Consider the following 22,876-nt stretch of genomic DNA (forward strand, 5'->3'; position numbering starts at 1 on the left):
AGTATTTCTGTCTGTAATAAAGTATTTTTGTGGGGAACAACTCATTCTGTTTGGCTGGGCCTGGGACCCAGTGGGTTGGTTTGGCTCCCAAGTGGGTGGGTCTATGCCCTCCGATGCCCACCTATGGCTGCGCCCCTGCCCAGTCATGTGAAATCCATAGATTAGGGTGTAATGAATTTATTTCAATTGACTTATTTCCTTTTATGAACTGTAACTCAGCAAAATCTTTGAAATTGTTGCATGTTGCGTTCATATTTTTGTTCAGTATATTTCATATCATAAGCCTAATAGTATTGTAGAGCTCTTTTTCCTTGCACACAATATAGCTGGATCGCCCTGTTCCTAGGGGTCCACCGCCCTGCAGCGCCTCAACCCAATACACCCCACTCAGCTTTAGGATCTTAGCGAAACATTCATTCGCTATACTGTTACATTGGTGCCGTGACTGGTTGTTTCGGAAAAGGAGGAGGTCAAAAGGGTGGTGAGTGTAACCGATGTGAAATGGCTAGCTAGTTAGCGGGGTGCGCGCTAATAGTGTTTCAATCGGTGACGTCACTCGCTCTGAGACCTTGAAGTAGGGTCCCTGGTTCGAGCCCAGGTAGGGGAGAGGAGAGGGATGGAAGCCTTATACTGTACTGATATACTGTATGTTATGTAAGCAATTATGCCTAAGGAGGTGTGGTACATGGCCAATACACCACAGCTAAGGGCTGATCTTAGGCACCACGCAATGCAGAGTGCCTGGATACAGTACTTAGCCATGGTATATTGGCCAAATACCACAAACCCCTGAGGTGCATTATTGCTATTATAAACTGGTTACCAACGTAATTAGACCAGTAAATAGTAATTGTTGATCACACCCATGGTATACAGTCTGATACACCATGGCTTTCAGCCATCAGCCTTCAGGGCTCGAACCACCCCGTTTATAAGTGGAATTATAAACGGGGTGGTTTGAGCCCTGAATGCTGATTGGCTGACAGCCATGGTATTTCAGACCGTATAACACAGGTATCACAAAACATTTATTTTTAATGGTCTAATTATATGTTGGTACCCAGTTTATTATAGCAATAAGGTACCTCAGGGGTGTGTGGTATATGGCCAATATACCACGGCTAAAGGCTGTGTCTAGGCACTCCAAGATGGGTCATACATATGAACAGCCCTTGGCCATATACCACACCCCCCCTGCCTTATTTCTTAAATAATCCACGCTCTAGAATGCCCTTAAAACCAATCAGAAACAAATATTCAACAACGCCATGGAAGAGGAAGAGAGATTACCAACTCGGCAGAAAATCTGTCTCCCTCAATGCAAGTGGCGTTTTTTTTCTTCGTCGTTTCGCCCACCAAGTAAGGAGTTTGTGTATGGAGGTCAATGAGAGTGTCGAATTTGGTCAACATAAAAATGAATGGCTTGTTTGCTATGCGAGGTTTATGTGATCAAATATACGTTTTGTAATTCTTAAATTGTTATGAGTGTATAAGTAGACATCACGGCAACTTCGAGAAAAAAAAACACTTTATATCGGAGTTGTCTCGAGATGGCTACACATATTCATGGTATGGGGCTATACTCAAAAAAATATGACAATAATGAGATGTTTCCACCAATCTAAAGAAAATAAAGCCGGGAACTACACAGCCCGCCGTTCCACTTTGTGGACAACGACTCCCATTGTGGGCGGACTCGGAGAGACATGTATCTTGTCAGTATGTCCATAATATTTGGTATAATTCAATTTAAACAGCACATGCAACTGTATGCTGACGCTACAAATTCTATTAGAAGGCGTTTCTGTTTTCAGCTCTGTGATTGGTCATACAGTTGTCAACTCCACAGTATATCTTTCCAAGCGAACCAATCAGCGCGCGCGTATTTGGCTAGTGGATTGGGTGCGCGGGGGCCGACACCGGTAGCTAGCTAGTAGCTAGACGTGAAGGAGGAGCAGAAGTGTCGTAGGACTATGGACCCGGTGAACAATGCTGAGACAGGAGAGACAGAAACCGAACTGGAGCCGTGCTACGTTCTCATTCCGAAAGAAACGCGGTGCAAGAAGAAGGAGCAGGAAAAATTGTCCGGAGTTGTCAAGAACGTCCATAGAAAACTGCGAAGAAAATACAGAGAAGGTACGCTAGCTTTGCCCAATTCAGGAGTACGGCGTCTCTCATCAAACGGGCTATTTAAATTGATCGAAAACAAGGCCCGGATTAGGTAGCTAACGTTATTTCCTATTTTTTGGGCCTTGCACAAACTGCAAGTGACTGGCAACATGTCAGGGTCTCGCTGCTCTACTGTCAAAAAAACAACAACATTGTCGTGCAATCATGGGACATGTGCCTAACGTTACATTCACTTAATTTAAATACGGTTAAACTAACGCTAGATGAAGGCCGCCTGTGGACATTTCAATCTGCAGTGTGCACTTTAAACTAGGCTATGTTTGCAATGTTTGTCCCTCATTAGATGATTTGGCAGTAATCAATTAAAAAAATAATAATAATCGCGCCTCTTATAGCCAGCCATCCAGTGATTTGGTAATGTTGTTCAATTGTAACATACTGGATCACGGGAACTGGCAAAGAGATCAACATGGGTTGTATGGCATTTTGTTTTGACGTCATGGGGTATATTCATTATTCGGACTCTGTTGCAAAATGTTTAGCAACGGAAACCGTTTACTCCAATCGGAAAACGTTTTGCAACTAAAACGAGAGTTTCTATTGGACAAATTCAGGTCCCTCTCCGTTTGGTCACTATAGTTTATTTTGCAAACGTTTTGTAATGGAATCCAGCTAATGAATACACACACCCCTGTTCTGAAACTGAAAAGAACAAGACCCTACAAGTAAAAACTCAAGTTCAGGCGCATCCATTATGTGTTGTTATGAGACACCGGCATATGCCAATAGTATGAGCACATATCATCCAGAGTTGCTAAATTGAGATCCCTGTCTGTTTTGAACAAACATTTTCTAATATGTCCTTCAAAGTGCAATCGTCGTCCGGGTTTGGCCTGGGTGTGCAGTCATTGTAAATAAGAATTTGTTCTTAACTGACTTGCCTAGTTACATTTTTAAAAAGTGGACTCTGAAAGGTCTGAGGCCTAGTATTGAGACATAATCCTATCTCCTTGTTATTAACTCCAATATTTAGGTCCTTTCATTGAAAACAAAGGTAACGCAAACATGCTTTTCACTATTGGACCCTTCACAGATCATTGGTCACAAACCAAACACCATAAAGAGGTCAGAAGAATAGGCATTTCTGGTTCAGTTCACTTTATTGGCCTTTGCAGGAATTTGTCTTCCATTCAGATGTAGGGCAGGCGGTACAGACGTAACCAATGGAGGAATCTGCCAGTAAACGTATTCCTAATAGGGCTGGGAATTGCCAGGAACCGTACGACTTGATATTATCACAATATTTAGGTGCTGATACGATATGTATTGTGATTTTATTGCGATTGGATGTTTCAAAAATATTGCTCACCATCATACCTTCAGAAAGTATTCATACTCTTTGACCTTTTTCCACGTTTTGTTACAAAAGGTGATTAAAATTGATTTGATTGTCCTTTTATTTGTCAATGATCTTAACAAAATGCTATATCAAAGTGGAAGAAAAATTCTAACATTCTGTATAAAAAAATAAGTATTCAACCCCCTGAGTCAATGCATGCTAGAATCACCTTTGGCAGCAACTACAGCTGTGAGTCTCTTTCTGGGTAAGTCTCTTAAGAGGTTTCCACACCAGGATTTTTGCATTTGCCCATTATTTTCAAAATTCTTCAAGCTCTGTCAAATTAGTTGTTGATCATTACTAGACAACCATTTCAGGTCTTGCTGTAGATATAAGTCAAAACTGTAACTTGGCCACACTTGTCCTGCTGAAAGGTGAATTCACCTCCCAGTGTCTGGTGGAAAGCAGACTGAACCAGGTTCTCCTCTAGGATTTTGCCTATGCTTAGCTCCATTCCGTTAAAAAAAAATGATCCTGGTAAAACTCCAGTCGTTAAAACGATTACTATCATAACCATAACATAATTCAGCCACCACTATGCTTGCAAATATGGAGAGGTACTCCGTAATGTGTTGTATTGGATTTGCCCCAAACATAACTTTGTATTCAGGACAAAAAAATAGTTGCTTTGCCACATTTCTTTGCATTATTACTTTTGTGCCTTGTTGCAAACAGGATGCACGTTTTTGAATATTTTAATCTATACAGGCTTCCTTTCACTCTTTTTTTAAATTAGGTTAGTATTGTGGAGTAACTACAATGTTGTTGATCCATCCTCAGTTTTCTCCTATCACAGCCATTAAACTGTAACTAATTTAAAGTCACCATTGGCATCGTGGTGAAATCCCTGAGCAATTTCCTTCCTCTCCAGTAACTGAGTTAGGAAGGACACCTGTATTTTTATAGTGTCTGGGTATATTGATACACCATCCAAAATGTAATAACCACCATGCTAAAAAAGGATATTCAATGTCTGCTTTTTTATTTTTACCAATAGGAGCCCTTCTTTGCGAGGGAATGGAAAACCTCCCTGTTTGAATATGTTTGAAATTCACTGCTTCACTGCGGGACCATACAATTACAGTTGAAGTCGGAAGTGTACATACACCTTAGCCAAATACATTTAAACTGAATTTTTCACAATTCCTGACATTTAATCCTAGTAAAAAGTCCCCGTCTTATAGGATCAACTCTTTAATTTAAGAATGTGAAATGTCAGAATAATATTGTAGAGTGATTTATTTCACCATTTTATTTCTTTCATCACATTCCCAGTAGGTCAGAAGTTTACATACACTCAATTAGTATTTGGTAGCATTGTCTTTAAATTGTTTGACTTGGGTCAAATGTTTTTGGTAACCTTCCACAAGCTTCCCACAATAAGTTGGGTGAATTTTGGCCCATTCCTCCTGACAGAGCTGGTGTAACGGAGTCAGGTTTGTAGGCCTCCTTGCACGCACACGCCTTTTCAGTTCTACCTTGACCTTGACTTTGTTGTCCTTAAGCCATTTTGCCACAACGTTGGAAGTATGCTTGGGGTCATTAACCATTTGGAAGACCCATTTGCGACCAAGCTTTAACTTCCTGACTGTCTTGAGATGTTGCTTCAATATCTCCACATACTTTTCCTTCCTCATGATGCCATCTATTTTTTGAAGTGCATCAGTTCCTCCTGCAGCAAAGCACCCCCAAAACATGATGCTGTCACCCCTGTGCGTCACATTTGAGATGTTGTTCTTCGGCTTGCAAGCATCACCCTTTTGCCTCCAAGCATAATGTTGGTCATTATGGCCAAACAGTTCTATTTTTGTTTCATCAGACCAGAGGACATTTCTCCAAAAAGTACGATCTTTGTCCCCATGTGCAGTTGCAAACCATAGTCTGTCTTTTTCATGGCGGTTTTGGGGCAGTGGCTTCTTCCTTGCTGAGCGGCCTTTCAGGTTATATCGATATAGGACTCGTTTTACTGTGGATATAGATACTTTTGTACCCGTTTCCTCCAGCATCTTCACATTTAAAAAAAAAAACATAATTCCACTTTGACATCATGGGATATTGTGTGTGTGTAGGCCAGTGACGCATACAATCTTAATTTGATCAATTTTAAATTCCAGCTATAACACAACAATGTGGAAAAGGTCAAGGGGTGTGAACACTTTCTGAAGGCACTGTCTGCTGCAGAGGGACGAGAGAGCATGCAACTAGTTTTAATCAGTCATGGAAATTGAAAGTGCTGAAAACAAATTGGCTCCCTATTTAAAAAGAGTACAAGCTATGAAGGAAACATATTGTTTAATAGGATACTGTACATACATTATTTTATTTTAAATATCCTGACATGTAACTTATCGTCCCCTCCCCCATCACTAATTTCTAACAGACTGTTTATCATGAGGCAAGTCTTCTCAACTGCAGATATTTTGGTTGCGTTGCAGCAATGCATGATCCCAAATTAGCTAATCTTACTGAAAGAGTATCCAGTGCCACAGTTTAAGTTTAGATTGTGTTAAGTTATTCTACCAGTTGAATGGTTGATTTGCCCTGTGCTCTTATGTTGTGATTATCAAACTGGGCAGCGTCTAGGGCTAAATTCAGTCTGTAGCGCTGAACAGCTGCGCAACAACGCGATATCAAATGGTAAAGGCAATGTTCCCGTGTTAGCAGAGACTGCATTAAAGGTAAACGCTGCATATGTCGGCTCAATCGGAAATGACCTTTTAAAATGAAATTGCGCTGTAACACCGAACTTCAGAGCTACGGCTTGAATCCAGCCCTATTAGTATTTTTGCTCTGCAGCTTGTTTTGTTCAGATGCTGGGCAGCTAAAAAAAATAGCTGAATGGTATGTATATACAGTTTAAGTCGGAAGTTTACATACACTAAGGTTGGAGTCATTTAAAACTCATTTTTCAACCACTCCACACAATTTTTGTTAAACTATTGTTTTGGCAAGTCTGTTACTTTGTGCATGACAGAAGTCATTTTTCCAACAATTGTTTCAACCGATTATTTCACTTAGAACTCACTATCACAATTCCAGTGGGTCAGAAGTTTACATACACTAAGTTGACTGTGCCTTTAAACGGCTTGGAAAATTATGTCATGGCTTTAGAAGCTTCTGATAGGCTAATTGACATAATTTGAGTCCATTGGAGGTGTACCTGTGGATGTATTTCAAGGCCTACCTTCAAACTCCATGCCTCTTTGCTTGATATCATGGGAAAATCAAAAGAACTCAGCCAAGACATCAGAAAGCAATTGTAGACCTCCACAAGTCTGGTTCATCCTTGGGAGCAATTTCCAAACGCCTGAAGGTACCACGTTCATCTGTACAAACAAAGGTCCGCAAGTATAAACACCATGGAACCACGCAGCCGTCATACCGCTCAGCAAGGAGACTCGTTCTGTCTCCTAGAGATGGACATTCTTTGGTGCGAAAAGTGCAAATCAATCCCAGAACAACAGTAAAGGACCATGTGAAGATCCTGGAGGAAATGGGTACAAAAGTATCTATATCCACAGTAAAAACAAGTCCTATATCGTCACAACCTGAAGGCCGCTCAGCAAGGAAGAAGCCACTACTCCAAAATCGTCATTAAAAAAAAAAGCCAGACTACGGTTTGCAACTGCACATGGTGACAAATATTGTACTTTTTGGAGAAATGTCCTCTGGTGTGATGAAACAAAAATAGAACTGTTTGGCCATAATGACCATCGTTATGTTTGGAGGAAAAATGGGGAGGCTTGCAAGCCGAAGAACATAATCTCAACCGTGACGCACAGGGGGGGCAGCATCATGTTGTCGGGGTGCTTTGCTGCAGGAGGGACTGGTGCATTTCACAAAATAGATGGCACCATGTCATAAGGGAGGAAAATTACGTGGATATATTGAAGCAACATCTCAAGACATCAGTCAGGAAGTTAAAGCTTGGTCACAAATAGGTCTTCCATATGGACAATGACCCCAACCATACTTCCAAAGTTGTGGCAAAATGGCTTAAGGACAACGAAGTCAAGGTATTGGAGTGGCCATCACAAAGCCCTGACCTCAATCCTATTGAACATTTGTGGGCAGCACTGAAAAAGTGTGTGTGAGCAAGGAGGCCTATAAACCTGACTCAGTTACACCAGCTCTGTCAGGAGGAATGGGCCAAAATTCACCCAACTTATTGTGGGAAGCTTGTGGAAGGCTACCTGACACGTTTGACCCAAGTTAAACAATTTAAATGCAATGCTGCCAAATACTGAGTGTATGTAAACTTCTGACCCACTGGAAATGTGATGAAAGAACTAAATCTGAAATAAGGCATTCTCTCTACTATTATTCTGACATGACATTCTTAAAATAAAGTGGTGATCCTAACTGACCTAAAACAGGGACATTTTACTAGGATTAAATGTCAAATTGTGAAACTGAGTTGAAATGTAATTGGCTAAGGTGTATGTAAACCTCTGACTTCAACTAGTATGTAGGTATATATTGCAATAATCACACAAAGTAATAAAAAAAAAAAAAAAAAGTAGCATTCAACAGGTCCTTTCCACTTTAGCAGAAGGACTGGCTAGCTGATGCTCTTGAAAAGACCCTGTCAGCTGACACCATGATTGGTTAATAAATAAAGCATGATCTGGTCTGCTTGGCATTGCTACCACAGTAATCATGCTTTGTACTACTGCTGTTTATTCCAGCCCGTCTTGTTGTCGTTTCATTTCTGCAAATCTGATAGGTTTTTCCCCCATGTGGTCATGGGATTTCTTCCTTATCAGCGTGTTTACTCACGAAACACACATTCTGCTGTGCGTCTGGGAAGACCTGTTGCAGGAAATTTGTGAAGATCTAGACCTAGGAACAGAAGTGAAGACCGCTATTGAAAATCCAGTTTTCAGATATGCCAGACATATAATGAGTAACTGTTTTGAAAATGTTGAAGCAATGTTGCGTCAGCGGTGTTAGCCTGTGGTGTTTTCATCTGAAGGGCTGAACGATTGTGATTCCTCTTGAATGCATGGCCACACTTTATAAGTAGGTACATTCATGCTGGCTTATTGTGCACTCTACGTACGTTCTATGCTTGCGTGTTATTTTTAGAAACAAAACTGACAGGACAAACTTTCAATTCCTGCCATTTTATAATGAAGAATTTCAATGTGGTGATATGGGAAAACAAAGCATCAGTGTTTGGCCCACTTTCATGTAGCCTACAGTGCTTAGTAGTTTTACTATATGTATGTCATACTGTATGGTGTGAGGTGATTTGGTTGCCTTTGTTAGCTTTGTTTCAACCTCCTGCTGCCTGTTATCTTTCCACAGTGGGGGATTTTGAGAAAATCTGGCGAGAGCACTGTGAAGATGAACAGACTCTGAGTGAATACGCCCTGGCCATGAGGAACCTGGCTGACAACCACTGGGCCAAGACCTGCGAGGGAGAGGGACGCATCGAGTGGTGTCGCAGGTAAAATAGTCCCCCCACAAAAGGAGACCTTGTAAATAACCCTCTGGCTGTGTTGTACTAGCTCAGAACTCCACTGCTCTATGCTTACTCCGATGACTCATCCAGCCCTTTCGATATCAACACTGTGGGGTAAATCCTAACTTCTGTTTATTGAATTTTCACTTAGTCATGCATTTATTCCAATGGAGAGTTAGGATTTGCCCCATTTTTATTTCTTAGCATATCACTGTTTTAACATTAAGGCATTAATACCATTATGTGGGATGTTTCGGGACTATTTTTCCAGTGTTTGCCAGGAGTATTTTCAGGATGGTGGGATGAAAAGAATGTTGGAGAAGGATGAGAAGAGTGCCAGGCTTGCCATGGCCATGTCGGCCACAGCTCTGAGTGACCAGCCCTATAGCTCCTCTATCCCCAGGTACTGTATTGTGACAGTGTTAAATCAAACATGTCCATTTTTATCTGACTATTTTGCTCTGTTTCAGCATGCTCTGTTGTGTGTTCATATTGACACATCTTACCTCTATTAGCTACTGCTCTCATTAAGCATTCTTACTCTGTCATACTTAACGTTAACTTAAAGCCTCTGGTTGAAGGTCCATCCTCCAGCTTGGTAAAATGCGGCTGCTGGACGTTGGCAGCTGTTTTAACCCCTTCCTGAAGTTTGACGAGTTCCTCACAGTCGGTATTGACATAGTGCCTGCGGTCGAGGTATGTACTATTACTCTCCGTGATCACTCCCTCGGTCCCAGCTAGAAAGTCTTGACTCTTACTGTCTTACTCACTAATTTGCTACCGGGACAAAATGCCTAGTTAAATATATTTAAAAAATGTCAGGGATATTCATTGTGTGAATATCAGACCATAGAACAATGCTGTCCCTTGACAGTAAGTGTCAACAGTTGATGGGAATGAAACCTGACCTGCTGTGAAGGAACTGGCAGAATATTAGCATCGAGTGATTTAGATAACTAAATGGATTAAGAACAGTGCGTCTTAGATATGGGTCTAAAATGCTACTGCATGATGAGAACAGCTTGTGTTGCTCTAAAGTATCTGTTTCTACCCTTTCCCCTCAGAGTGTATACAAGTGTGACTTCCTCAACCTCCAGCTCCAGCAGCCTCTGCAACTGGCTGGCGACACAGTGGAAGCCTTCCTGAGACAGCTGCGTAGCCCCATTGACTCCCTGCCCGCCCAGCTCTTCCACGTAGTGGTCTTCTCCCTGCTCCTCTCCTACTTCCCCTCGCCTTACCAGCGCTGGATCTGCTGCAAGAAGGCCCACGAGCTACTGGAACTGCACGGCCTGCTGCTCATCATCACCCCAGACTCCTCCCACCAGAACCGCCACACCCTCATGATGCGCAGCTGGCGCGTGGCGGTGGAGTCGCTTGGCTTCAGGCGCTGCAAGTACATCAAGTTCTCCCACATGCACCTCATCGCCTTCCGCAAGGTGTCCCTGGCCACCACCAGCGACCTGGTCAGCCGTAACTACCCCGAGATGCTCTACATTCCTCAGGACTTCCAATCCCCTGAGGAGGAGGACTACACCGACGTGCCAGTTCAGGTGCGCTCCGACTTCGAGGACGACCAGCTGGCGTGGGGCTTCATGGAGCTGCCCGACACGCCATATGACTCGGATAGCGGAGAGAGCCAGAGCAGCTCTGTGCCCTTCCTACACGAGCTGGAGGACCCCATTCTACTGCAGAGCTGAGCTAGACCAGCTAAAACCCTACTAGCTACTCTCTTCTCTTTTACCAGTTCCAATTCGATCCCTACCACTCCTCTTGGCCATAACCCTTCAATGTTTGCAGATCTGTAATGTGGAAGCAATATGGGTGACGCTTTAACGCCACACTACTTATACGTATCCAGAGCCTTCAGACATGCAACATCGAGTGGTTAGGCCCAAGGGGGAGGGATACAGTCTGTCTGTACACAACTGCTGCGCTACCAAATGAACCTGCTGCATTCTTCTCACACTCCTACTCTTCCTTAACAATGCAGTTTGCACAGAGTGAAAGAAAAAGACGTTTACAGAAGTCAGTTTATTTTTTTCAATATCTTCGATGGTTAGTCACTCAACACAATACACACGTCAGTAAATAAGGTAGTTTTTTAAAATAAAAACTTGGTCGTTGAATACCCTCAGGATAGACTGAGAGTAAGTCTGCCCCTTGTTTTTTTTTTTTATCCATCTTTGATCTCACTCTACTAACAGAAGAAAAGCAATCTTTACTCCTTCAAAGGCTTTTTCTTAGTAGTTAAACAGTGAATGTGCTTCAGTGCCAGCAAGCCGCTGACTTTAAATCCCTCTTAAATGGATTGATACCACAGAGGTTTGTCAAGTTTGGTTGGAGTGGAGCGATTGAGATGTTAGTCAGGTGAGGCTAGACTTTCTCTAATTCTTGGTATGCATTTACATTTTCTAAAAAAAATAAGAAGAAAAATACATTGTACTCTCAGCCAAAATGTTTTGATTTGTTCCCATTTGAACACTGGTCTTGTCTAACACGATGTGTGAAAATGGCGTTTTAATTCAGCATTTTGTTTGGCTGATTTCATGGCTCTTTTTACAATAGATTTGTAGCATTTTCAGAACTTTAAGATAGGTGTACGTAATTACTTTTACTAATGTGAAACTGTTAACTGTGTTTTTCTCATTGTGTAACATGGTACGAGTTGTGAACTAGTCATTGCTCTCTTTTCTGTGCTGGTGTGAAGAAACTGGTTTTAATCAATGTTAATTTACCTTCAATGTTGTAACCCAGAACATTTAGCATTTTGTCATTACATCCTTGTTTGTAATCACTTTATTTTCTGTAACAATACTTAGGCTACATTATCAGATCAATAATATGTCTGGATTTATGTATTTGCTTCTTTATAGGTAGCTGGTAGCTTCTCTATGGGTACTGGTAACATATTCCAAAAAAGAAGACTGCCTATACTCTGTCGACGTGTCCTTGAGCAAGGCACTTAACCCTAATTTACTCCAGGGGCACCGTACTATTATGGCTGACCCTTTTAAAACAACACATTTCACTGCACCTATCCGGTGTATGTAGCGATAAAACCTCTTATGTTCACTGATGTGAAACAGGTCAACCAAGAGACTAAAGCTCTAGCTGTCAGTTGCTGTTCATCTCTCTTCCTTTACTCTACATCGTATCTGAGGACAGCAACATTTGCCTTAAGCATTTTTACATTTTTGTCATTTAGCAGACGCTCTTTTCCAGAGCGACTTACAGTAGTAGTAAGTTCATACATTTTAATACTTTTTTCATACTGGTCCCCCATGGGAATCAAACCCATAACCCTGGCGCTACAAGTGCCACTCTCTACCAACAGCTACATGGGACTAGCATTCGTCATTTCCGAATTAAAAATATTAATTGTTTTTTTCATGGGTTGCTAGTATAGGTGTATCAACAAATAACGAGTCATTCATTGCATCAGGAAGTACATTTTGACTATCACTTTACACATGAAAGTACTAAATGTGTACTCTGCTTAAGTTTTAACTCCAAACAATTTAAAATGATCTTGTTATGAGCGCTCAAACAATTCCAAATGATTCACCTCAATGAGGTTTTGCACTAATACCCTGCTGTCTCATCATTAGTCATGCAACTTCTGATCCCATCAAAGTGCATTTTAGCAATAGCCAGGTGTTTCCTGAAAGTACTGTATCTTATGGGGAATGGTATTTATGTTCCCCTTTTTAGTGTGGATGTGTGTTTGTTGTAATGTACTTGTCTGTGGCACTTTACGTCATAAATAGTAGATGAATCTCTCAGCTGCCATGAGTCATGTGATTCCTGTCATGGGGGATTTAGGATTAGGTCTCCCAAATGGCATCCTATTCTTTATGGGGAATAGGGTGCCATTTGGGATGCTACACAAACAACCATAGTCTTATTAGTATAAACTGTATGATGTACATCAGGATACCTGTAATCCTAAAGGTGCCTTCTTTCTTATCCCCAGTAATGTTTTTGCAATCCTGATTCTCATGCCATACTGTGTTGGAAAACTCACACTTCACTTGTCAGCATACAACGGGCTTCTTTTGCCAAATGTTTGTCATGTGCAACTGCCCAAATGAGCTACCTACTACCATCTACCACTGCAAAGTATCATTGGCTCAATGTTTTACCCTAAGAACAATATATTTTGTTTAAATTTGTCATCTTTCATTAATTACTTGCTCTAAATCTGTTAACTTTCTGGTCAGTTCATGTTTGGTGTATTTTCAACTATTTCTCTTTAACAGAAAATACAAAATACATTTCTCATTATAGTTCATTTTCTTGAGCGTTGTCAATTGTACCAGTTAGCATTTAGGGATACATCTCATCTGTCTTCCAAGAGTTTAAGTCCATTACTTGCATGAATAGCTTCATTTTCAGTATTAAGGAATTCGACAGTGTGCATTTTTTTTTCTTCTCTCTTTTATAAATGAATGGAAATGCAGTGTTCGTGTGTGATTATTGTGTCCTCTTCCATTCACTGTTTTCCTATAGGACTGAAGTGAACTAATTTAGTCATGGTATTGATTATCTAGTAGATTGTAACGGGTTAATGTAATGCTTTCATTAGCCATTACAGGATCATTACAGGATAGGTACTGTTTGGCGTAGCAGACTTTTCGACCATCCTTAATTTGGCGATACCATCTTCGTTCTCGATTCGGCCAAACATGTGCTTCTAAACTGTCCAGTTTCAGGTGGTTCGTTGCAATTTAGAAAATCCTCTGTTATTAAAATGTTTTTGCTTCATGAAGTAATCCAATGATGGGTACGCTACGATTTGTTTCTAATTCAAATCTTCTCTCATTGATCGAGACCAGTGAGTGTCATGAGCGGCAGTTTCGGGTGGACTCAACTGTCTCAATCAATGAGAGAAGATATGAAGTAGACAAGATAGTGGCATATGCATTGTTGGATTACAACATTTGTATTTATTTTAATAATGGTACATTTTCTAAATTCAAGGGAACCACCTGCAACTGGACACCAACATTCTAGAAGATACATGTTTGGGTGACTCTAAAGAAGATGGTTGGTCTAAAATTCTCTGCTACGCCAAACTACCTGTCTTGTAACGGCTAATTGAGCATCACATTAGCCCGTTACAATCTGCCTACTAGGTGTTGATCATGTTAGTTAGGGCATAAGTATATCAATGTGTAGTATGTTTTGACCTATATTGATAAAGTATTTGTAATATTTAGTGGAAGAGCCTCATTTACAGTACGTCTAGATTGATTGATTAGTCATCACACTTTATGAATTTCCATACTTCGACTTTCCGCCACTTTGTTTGTACTACTGACTTGCCGTAGTGACGTAGAGTCGCCGTTCTAGTTTGATGGCGGCAGTCATTTGACCGAAAAGTTTTCAAAGTGGAAAATAAGTATTTTGTCTACTGCTTCTTCAAGTGAAATACATTCATTTGGGCTAGCTAGGTTTGTATGAGACTTATCTATTTACATACGAAAGAAGAGAAACAGCAAACGGACCATGTAATCAAGCGTACCATCTGCCAGTCGTACAACTGCAAGCTAGCTACCGGCAAATCATGTAGCTAGCAAAAACCATGTAGCTAGCTAACTAGCTAGTAACTTCTAGCTCACGTTAGCTAGCTTAGACTACCTATCACTAGCTCAAAGTTTGCTGCTCTGTTAGTTCAAGGTGGCTAGCTAGTGAGTGACTTTTTTTTCGCCATGGTCTTGCAATCTAGCTAGCTAAGTTTGCTTCATGGAAAGGTTTTAATTGCCTCTGAACTCTTAACTAATAACGTTACCAGCTGTAACAAACTGTTAGCTACTCTTACATATCAAAATGTTTCGCTTACGGTACTGTGTCAGTCACTGTCTGCATGCAGCGATGACCAGACTGGAGGAGGTCAACGGAGAGGTCAACATGTGGTCCTCTGTCAGATGTCTGGGCTACCTGTCTGGTCTGAACCTGCTGGTGGCTCTCTGCCTGGGGCTCTATGTGCGATGGGAAAAGACTGAGGAACCCATGATCCTCATCATATTTGTTCTGGCCCTGTTTGTCCTCGGTATAGCAAGCATACTGTACTATTACTTCAGCATGGAAAAAGTCAGCCTGAGCCTCCTCCACCTGTGGTTTGGCTTCCTGCTTGGCCTCCTGTGTTTCCTCAACAACCCCACTCTGGAGAGCAACATCAAAGAGCAAGCCACCAACTACCTCCTGCTGGCCAGTGTTGTCTTGAGGACGCTGTGGGCTCTGCTGGAGAGGATGTGTGGCTGCACCAGGTACCGCCCTGCCTTCCTTACCTCAGCAGAGGCCCTGGAGCTGGCAGGCTTTGCCATCGCCAGTACTGTCTTATTCATCCAGAAGTCCATGAGTGTAGTGGTGCTGGTGGTGGCCCTGGCTACTCTGATGGTGGCCCTGCGCATGAAGGCTCTCCTGGCCCTGCCCAACCTGGTCTGCTTCTCCATCATCACTGCGGTGCTGTTCTTCAAGGCTCTGGGCATCACCACCAACCCCTTCGCCCTGGCATGTTTCTTCAGCCAGCTGATCTGCGACCCCTTGCTGGACGTGTACTTCAGTGGGCTGTCGGTGACCGAGCGCTGGCTGCCCTACCTTGCCTGGAGGGGGCTGTGGCGCAGGCTGTCCCTCCTGCCTTTGCTGCTGGCGGAGGTGATTTGAATTCATTTTATTTGACACATTTAAAATGCATATAGATTTTCCCCAGCCATGTGAGTACAATGATGCACACACAAAATAATTGAGGATAAAAACACATAGTCAACAGTAGACTTACTTGCATTGTGGTTCTTGTTCCCAGGTGGGCTTCTGGATCCTGGCAGCCCTGAAGCTGGTGGACCTGGACCGGTGGTACCTGATGATCCCGGGCTTCATGCTGAGTGGGGTGTTCTGGGCCATCTGTCACGTGGTGTTCATCATCACTCTGTGGGGCTTCCACACCAAGCTTAGTGACTGCCAGAGGGTGTGTCTGGCCCAGGGAGCCGGGAGCAGCTGCCTAGACAAGGTTATGGCCTCTAAAGGAGTCAGACACTTCTGTCTCATCTCTGAACGCCTGGTGCTCTTCAGTCTGGTGTCCACTGTCATCTTGGCTGCTTTATCATGGCAGGTATGTCTCCAGTCATTGATATAGCACTGTTATTCAGTCCAGACCAGCAATGTTATACATTAATGGCTCATATAACTTAGTCTGTTTTATTGATAAGCTATGTTAACTGGCATAAAATAAATTGAGATTGGACACTTTCCCATAGTTTTTGAGGTCATAGATATTCAGAGCCATCTTAACTTCATAGTCCTCCTTATTTGGTTAGTGTGTGAATGTGACCCATTGTGTCTGTCTGTGTCTCAGTCCTCCAGCAGTATCTTTATGAGTATGCTCCTGCTGGTCCTGGCTCTGGAGTCTCTGTTCCACGGCCTCTTCTATGAGCTGGGAAACTGCCTAGGCGGCACATGTGTGGGGTATGCAGTGGTCATCCCCACCAACTATTGCAGGTAGGAATGTATGGATAGTGGACACCCAAATATATATACAGTGCCTTCAGAAAGTATTCACACCCCTTGACCTTTTCCACATTTTCATGTTACAGCCTGACTTTAAAATGGATTCAATTGAGATTTTATGTCACTGGCCTAAACACAATACCGTCATAATATCGAAGTTTTATTTGAAATATTTACAAATGAATTACAAACGAAAAGCTGAAATGTCTTGAGTCGATAAGTATTCAACCCCTTTGTTATGGCAAGCCTTAAGTCCAGGAGTTAAACATTTGTTAACAAATCACATAATAAGTTGCATGGACTTACTCTGTGTGCAATAATAGTATTTAACATGATTTTTGAATGACTACCCAATATATGTACCCAACACATAATTGTAAGGTCCCTCCGTCGAGCAGTGAATTTCAACCACAAAGACCAGGGAGGTTTTCCAATGCCTTGCAAAGAAGGACACCTATTGGTAGATGGGTAAAAGAAAAAGCAGACATTGAATATCCTTTTGAGCATGGTGAAGTAATTAATTACACGTTGGATGGTGTATCAATACACCCAGTCACTACGAAGATACAGGTGTCTTTCCTAACTCAGCTGCCGGAGTGGCAGGAAACCGCTCAGGGATTTCACCATGAGGCCAATGGTGACTTTAAAACAGTTAGAGTTTAATGGCTCTGATAGGAGAAAACTGATGATGGATCAACAACATTGTAGTTACTCAACAATACTAACCTAAATGACAGAGTGAAAAGAAGGAAGCCAGTACAAAATAAAAATATTCCAAAACGTGCATCCTGTTTGCAACAAGACACTAAAGTAATACTGCAAGAAATGTGGCAAATAAATTAACTTTATGTTCTGAATACAAAGTGTTATGTTTGGGGCAAATCCAATACAACATGTTACTGAGTACCACTCAATATTTTCAAGCATAGTAGTGGCTGCATCATGTTTTGGGATATATTCCCTCTAAACTGTGCGTGTGCGCAGCTGCACACTTCCTCCAGGACTGCCACGCAGAAGAAATGCCATGCCGTGCAGAGACGCAAGAGATGAAACTTTACTGAGTTTGCACAACTAGTTTGCACTATATAGATCAATGTTTTTTCTGTGATGGCATCAACATCAAATCTGCCCCTTTTCAATGCAACAGACCAAACCAAATCTAACTTTGCAGGATTAAGTTTGCAAATTTGTTGTAGGCAGAGCCAGAGAATTCTATCGTCAGGTGTAGCCCACAAGCGGTCTTTTAATCAGCGAGTGAATGCGCTATTCACATCAGATCAGAGTGCAGAGCTGCGCATGTGCACATTTGTTGATATTCTTTGCTAGGTGTGAGTTATTAGCCCAGTTATAGATAAGTATAGGTCAGCAATGGGGAGTTACTGTTTCTTACAAGAGCACAAAATTGGTAGGCTACATTTCAAGCTGTTGTTGTAAAGCCAGTCAGGTGAGAGGAAAAAAAAGCTTATGTTTTAATTCAAGGGGCAGTGTTGTATTTTGAGACAGGCTTGATTATGCAAATAGGTAGAGGGGTAGCCTACATGATCTAATTCTCTGTATGGTAATAATAATTCATTATATTTTGTAAAGTAGTTTCTTGCATCTCACAATGCAATTTACAGTCACCTATTTGGCCCATGGTGTTACAGATCAAGTAAAAGATCATTAATTAATGTCAAGCCCTTCATAATCTAAAAATGTTTTCTAAAAGTCTCATGCAATGTAGGCCTGCATTGAACACCACATATTAGAGGGCACATTGGTTATGGGTATGCTTGTAATCATTAAGGACTGGGGAGTTTTTCAGGATAAAAAATAAATGTAATAGAGCTAAGCACAGGCAAAATTCTAGAGGAAAACCTGGCTCAATCTGCTTTCCAACAGACACGGAGAGACAAATTCACCTTTCAGCAAGACAATAACCTAAAACACAAGGCCAAATATATGCTAGAGATGCTTTACCAAGACGACATCAAATGTTCCCGAGTGACCTAGTTACAGTTTTGACTTAAAATCATATTGAAAATGGCTGTGATCATGGCAATGATCAACAACCAACTTGACAGAGCTTGGAAGAATTAAAAAAATAATAATGTGCAAATATTGTAGAATCCAGGTGTGCAAAGCTCTTAGAGACTTACCCAGAAAGACTCACAGCTGTAATCACTGCCAAAGGTGATTCTAACATGAATTGACTCAAGTGTGTGAATACTTATATAAATGAGATACTAAATACTATTGTATTTAATTGTCAGTACTTTTCCAAAAATCTCTAAAAACATTTTTTTTTCATGGGGTATTGTGTGTAGATGGGTAAGGGGAAACTATTATTTAATCCATTTTGAATTCAGGCTGTAACACAACAAAATGTGTTAAAAGTCAAGGGGTATGAATACTTTCTGAAGGCATTGTACAGTACAAACTATACTATACTATACTTACTCAACACACGGGCGCATACTTTTGTACAGTCTTTAATTTAACTTACCCTTACTGCAATCATCCTCACTCCTCCTCTCTCCCTTGCAGTCCTGATGGGCAGCCCACTCTGTTACCTCCGGACCAGGTACATATGTTGAACATGCATTCCACGGGCATGTTGAACAGTATACAGAATTTCTTCTCCTACCACATGATCGAGACGTTCGGCTGCGACTACTCCACCAGCGGGGTGACTCTGGAAGCCCTACAGGTGAAGCTCAAAGCCTTCATGGAGCTCTGCACAGCCGATGGGCCTCGCCACGACACCTATGTGGTGTTCTACAGTGGGCATACCCACCGCAGCGGGGAGTGGGCACTAGCAGGTACCAATCACTTAGAAGTTTTGTCATTCTGTGAAGCTCAGTTACTTTAACTCACTCTCTGTAGCACATTATTTTATGGTACTGAAACCACAAAATAAAGTACTATCCACCACAGCATTCCACTGCTCTCTCTCTAACTCTGCCCTGTGCTGTGGTTGTCTGTCAGGAGGGGGCACCCTTCAACTGGACAAGATCCTGGAATGGTGGAGGGAGAAGAACAATGACTCCTGCTCCCGCCTCATCCTGGTCCTGGACAGTGAGAACTCCCTACCCTGGGTTAAGGAGGTAAGGAAGGTGGGGGGGCTTTATGTGGCGGTGCAGGGGGCCCAGCTAGCCCGAGCCACGGATATTGAGCTCCAGGACACCCCCCAGCTTGGGGACTTCACCTCTCAGTGGGTGGAGTACAACTGCAATGCAGACAGCACTGTCCAGTGGTCAGAGAGGGGAAGGACTGTCACCGCTGCCTACGGCATCTCTAAGCACTGGAGTGATTACACACTGCACCTGCCCACAGAAAGTGATGTCACTCAACACTGGAGGATGTACTTCCCCAGGATGACCTACCCCGTGGTCCAGTTAGCGCTCTGGTGTGGGGGGCTGAACCTGCTTTGGCTATGCAGTGTCTGCCTACGGTGCCTCAAAAGGGTCAAACTCAACTGGTTTCCCCCAGCCATACTAGACACTGGCCAAGGATTCAAGTTGGTCAAATCTTAGAAATTCACCTCTGTAAGAATCATACTGTCTAAGGCTTCTTCACTTTGTATTTACATGTTTTTCACCGTACAGAAATGTTTTCTAAATCAGTTTTTGTAATTGATTGATTGGTTGCGTGATATTGATCGCTGAGTTTTTAGGACCCTCAGTGAAGGCAGCTGTTGATTGTGAAATCTTAAAAGGATACTTCGGGAGTTTGGCAATGAGGCTCTTTATCTACTTCCCCAGAGTCAGATGAACTAGTAGATATCATGTCTCTGTGTCAAGTATGAAGGAAGTTAGAGGTCACTAGCATTAGCACAATGAGTGGATGTCTATGGGTATCTGCTAGCATGCTGAAATCCCAAGGTTTCCCTTTAATGACTAACTAGACAGTTACAGATTGTGTGTGTGAGCTATATGTTTTGCTTATGTGTGCTAAAGTACTAAGTTACTGATATGAGGTTCCTGATTTTGATGTACTATGGTATTTTGATGTAGTACTACATATTTCTTTCCCAAATTATTGTTTGGCTATTCCTTAAGTCATTCTATAGATTCATTAGTGGTGGTTATTTGATTTGATTAGAGTTTTGTTTTACATAATTTCATTTCTAGTCTTTTGGTGGGTTTATTGGGGTAGTTGTACCGTTCTCTGAACTCCAGTTGTACTGGCTTATTCCCACCTTTTTTAAACTTTTCTCTTAATTCAATCGCTCTAAAAATTCAAATTGAAATGTATACACCTTTTTCCCAATTTATCACAATTTCAGGCTGAGAAGCCCTGCTGCTGTAGAAGTGGTATCATATTGTCACTCTCCCAGATTGGATTTTCAAACAACAAAAAGTTGCAGTGGTTACACTGATTGCACCATTCATCTATTATGACCAATGCATGCCCCCATCCAGCTTTGTAAATCTGATATTTTTCACAAATGGCCTTTTGTCCCTGTTTAAAAAAGGATATCAGGTTACTAGGATATTGTATTACGATAATAGTTATTTCATTTATTTTCAAGAGTCGAATGTGGATTTCTAATTCGATACTTTCATATTTGATTGCTATCCATGCGTTTCCATACATCTAGGCCTATTTGTATATTCAGCTTTTAATTAACTACTTTATGTCAAAGCTTTGAAGAGTATTGAAAGGTTGCTGGATCGAATCCCAGAGCTGACAAGGTAAAAATCTGTCGTTCTGCCACTGAGCAAGGCAGTTAACCCACTGTTACCCGGGCGCCGAAGACGTGGATGTCGATTAAGGCAGCACTCCACACCTCTCGGATTCAGAGGGGTTGGGTTAAATGCGGAAGACACATTTCAGTTGAATGCATTCAGTTGTACAACTGACTAGGTATCCCCCTTTCCCTATCACTGCTGTTTCACATCTGCTATTCATTTATTTTGTATGAATAACTTTGTACTGCTTTTGGGACGTCTGGTATCTACCACAATTACCTCAGGGAGTCTGAGGGTTGTTACTGTACCTATACTGATTGCACTACCTGGAGGAATATGGACCCAATGTAGGATGTGATCTTGCATTTATGCGTGATTGTACTCTGGGGTTTATCATATACAGTGATTTAGACATGCAAGCTTAGCCTAATCAACTGTGTGTATGGAAATGTTTTAATCTTAAGCATTGACAGAATTCTCAACTATGCAATAAAAATTGAGATTTCAGTGTTTTTAATTGATATATGGACAAATTATGCGCTCTGCTGGTGTGCCTGTCTATTCCACTTTGCTGTAATCTCTTCATAAGGTCATTAAGTGTCAATTAGTCTAATGCAGCCAACCACCTCCTTTCAGGCTATCAGAGAACATTAGGCTAAATATTGACGGAGTTTACAGATTTGGAACAAACTTAATGTTAATGCAGTGTTTTTCAAATCAGGACCCCCTAGTCCTGGGGACTCACATACAGTGTCTTGCAAAAGTGTTCATCCCCTTGGTGTTTTTCCTATTTTCTTGCATTACAACCTGTAGTTTAAATTGATATTATGTGGATTTCATGTAATGGACATACACAAAATAGTCCAAATTGGTGAAGTGAAAAAAATAACTTGTTTAAAAAAAATGGAAAGTGGTGCACACACATGTATTCACCCCCTTTGCTCGGAAGCCCCTAAATAAGATCCGGTGCAACCAATTACCTTCAGAAGTCACATAATTAGTTAAAGTCCACCTGTGTGCAATCGAATTGTCACCTAATCTGTCACATGATCTCAGTATATACAGTTGTGGCCAAAAGTTTGACACAAAAAAGAATGACACAAAAATTATTTTGAGCAAAGTTTGCTGCCTGTTATGAAGAGTGAGCAGATGAATTGCACTTAATTGCAAAGTCCCTCTTTGCCATGCAAATGAACTGAATCCTCCAAAAACATTTCCACTGCATTTCAGCCCTGCCACAAAAGGACCAGCTGACATGTCACTGATTCTCTCGTTAACACAGGTGTGAGTTGACGAGGACAAGGCTGGAGATCCCTCTGGCATGCTGATTGAGTTCGAATAACAGACTGGAAGCTTCAAAAAGAGGGTGGTGCTTGGAATCATTGTTCTTCCTCTGTCAACCATGGTTACCTGCAAGGAAACACATGTCATCATTGCTTTGCACAAAAAGGACTTCCCAGGCAAGGATATTGCTGCCAGTAAGATTGCACCTAAATCAACCATTTATCGGCTCATCAAGAACTTCAAGGAGAGCGGTTCATTTGTCGTGAAGAAGGCTTCAGGATGCCCAAGAAAGTCCAGCAAGCGCCAGGACTGTCTCCTAAACTTGATTCAGCTGCTGGATCGGGGCACCACCAGTACAGAGCTTGCTCAGGAATGTCAGTAGGCAGGTGTGAGTGCATCTGCGCGCACAGTAACGGG

At 41.8% G+C, this 22,876-nt stretch overlaps 2 protein-coding genes across 3 annotated transcripts; both read left to right on the forward strand.

Annotated features, from left to right (window-relative positions):
- Positions 1-1,598: 1,598 nt before the first annotated feature.
- samtor (S-adenosylmethionine sensor upstream of mTORC1) lies at positions 1,599-13,455 on the forward strand. 2 transcript variants are annotated; one of them, XM_021576065.3, is made up of 5 exons: positions 1,599-2,136; positions 8,840-8,981; positions 9,268-9,399; positions 9,578-9,692; positions 10,061-13,455. In XM_021576065.3, the coding sequence occupies exons 1-5, from the start codon at positions 1,974-1,976 to the stop codon at positions 10,691-10,693; spliced, it is 1,185 nt and encodes a 394-aa protein (XP_021431740.1). In that variant the 5' UTR covers positions 1,599-1,973; the 3' UTR covers positions 10,694-13,455. The 2 variants fall into 2 exon arrangements, with proteins under 2 accessions (XP_021431740.1, XP_021431750.1); XM_021576075.3 differs by lacking the exon at positions 1,599-2,136 and adding an exon at positions 8,171-8,551.
- Positions 13,456-13,972: 517 nt separating this feature from the next.
- tmem168b (transmembrane protein 168b) lies at positions 13,973-21,682 on the forward strand. The gene is made up of 5 exons (XM_021576056.3): positions 13,973-15,653; positions 15,802-16,107; positions 16,351-16,493; positions 19,029-19,303; positions 19,470-21,682. The coding sequence occupies exons 1-5, from the start codon at positions 14,826-14,828 to the stop codon at positions 20,015-20,017; spliced, it is 2,100 nt and encodes a 699-aa protein (XP_021431731.1). The 5' UTR covers positions 13,973-14,825; the 3' UTR covers positions 20,018-21,682.
- Positions 21,683-22,876: the final 1,194 nt, after the last annotated feature.

The sequence above is a fragment of the Oncorhynchus mykiss genome, chromosome 2, assembly GCF_057628025.1.
Source record: "Oncorhynchus mykiss isolate SJ-2025 chromosome 2, ASM5762802v1, whole genome shotgun sequence".
Lineage (NCBI taxonomy): Eukaryota > Metazoa > Chordata > Actinopteri > Salmoniformes > Salmonidae > Oncorhynchus > Oncorhynchus mykiss.

Excerpts from the sequence above, each read along its gene's own strand:
- tmem168b (XM_021576056.3), top strand. The coding sequence starts at position 14,826 with ATGTTTCGCTTACGGTACTGTGTCAGTCACTGTCTGCATGCAGCGATG. Across the intron at positions 16,108-16,350 it reads TGGCTGCTTTATCATGGCAG|TCCTCCAGCAGTATCTTTAT; the intron begins GTATGTCTCCAG and ends TCTGTGTCTCAG. Across the intron at positions 16,494-19,028 it reads ATCCCCACCAACTATTGCAG|TCCTGATGGGCAGCCCACTC; the intron begins GTAGGAATGTAT and ends TCTCCCTTGCAG.
- samtor (XM_021576065.3), top strand. The coding sequence starts at position 1,974 with ATGGACCCGGTGAACAATGCTGAGACAGGAGAGACAGAAACCGAACTG. Across the intron at positions 2,137-8,839 it reads GCGAAGAAAATACAGAGAAG|TGGGGGATTTTGAGAAAATC; the intron begins GTACGCTAGCTT and ends ATCTTTCCACAG. Across the intron at positions 9,693-10,060 it reads ACATAGTGCCTGCGGTCGAG|AGTGTATACAAGTGTGACTT; the intron begins GTATGTACTATT and ends CTTTCCCCTCAG.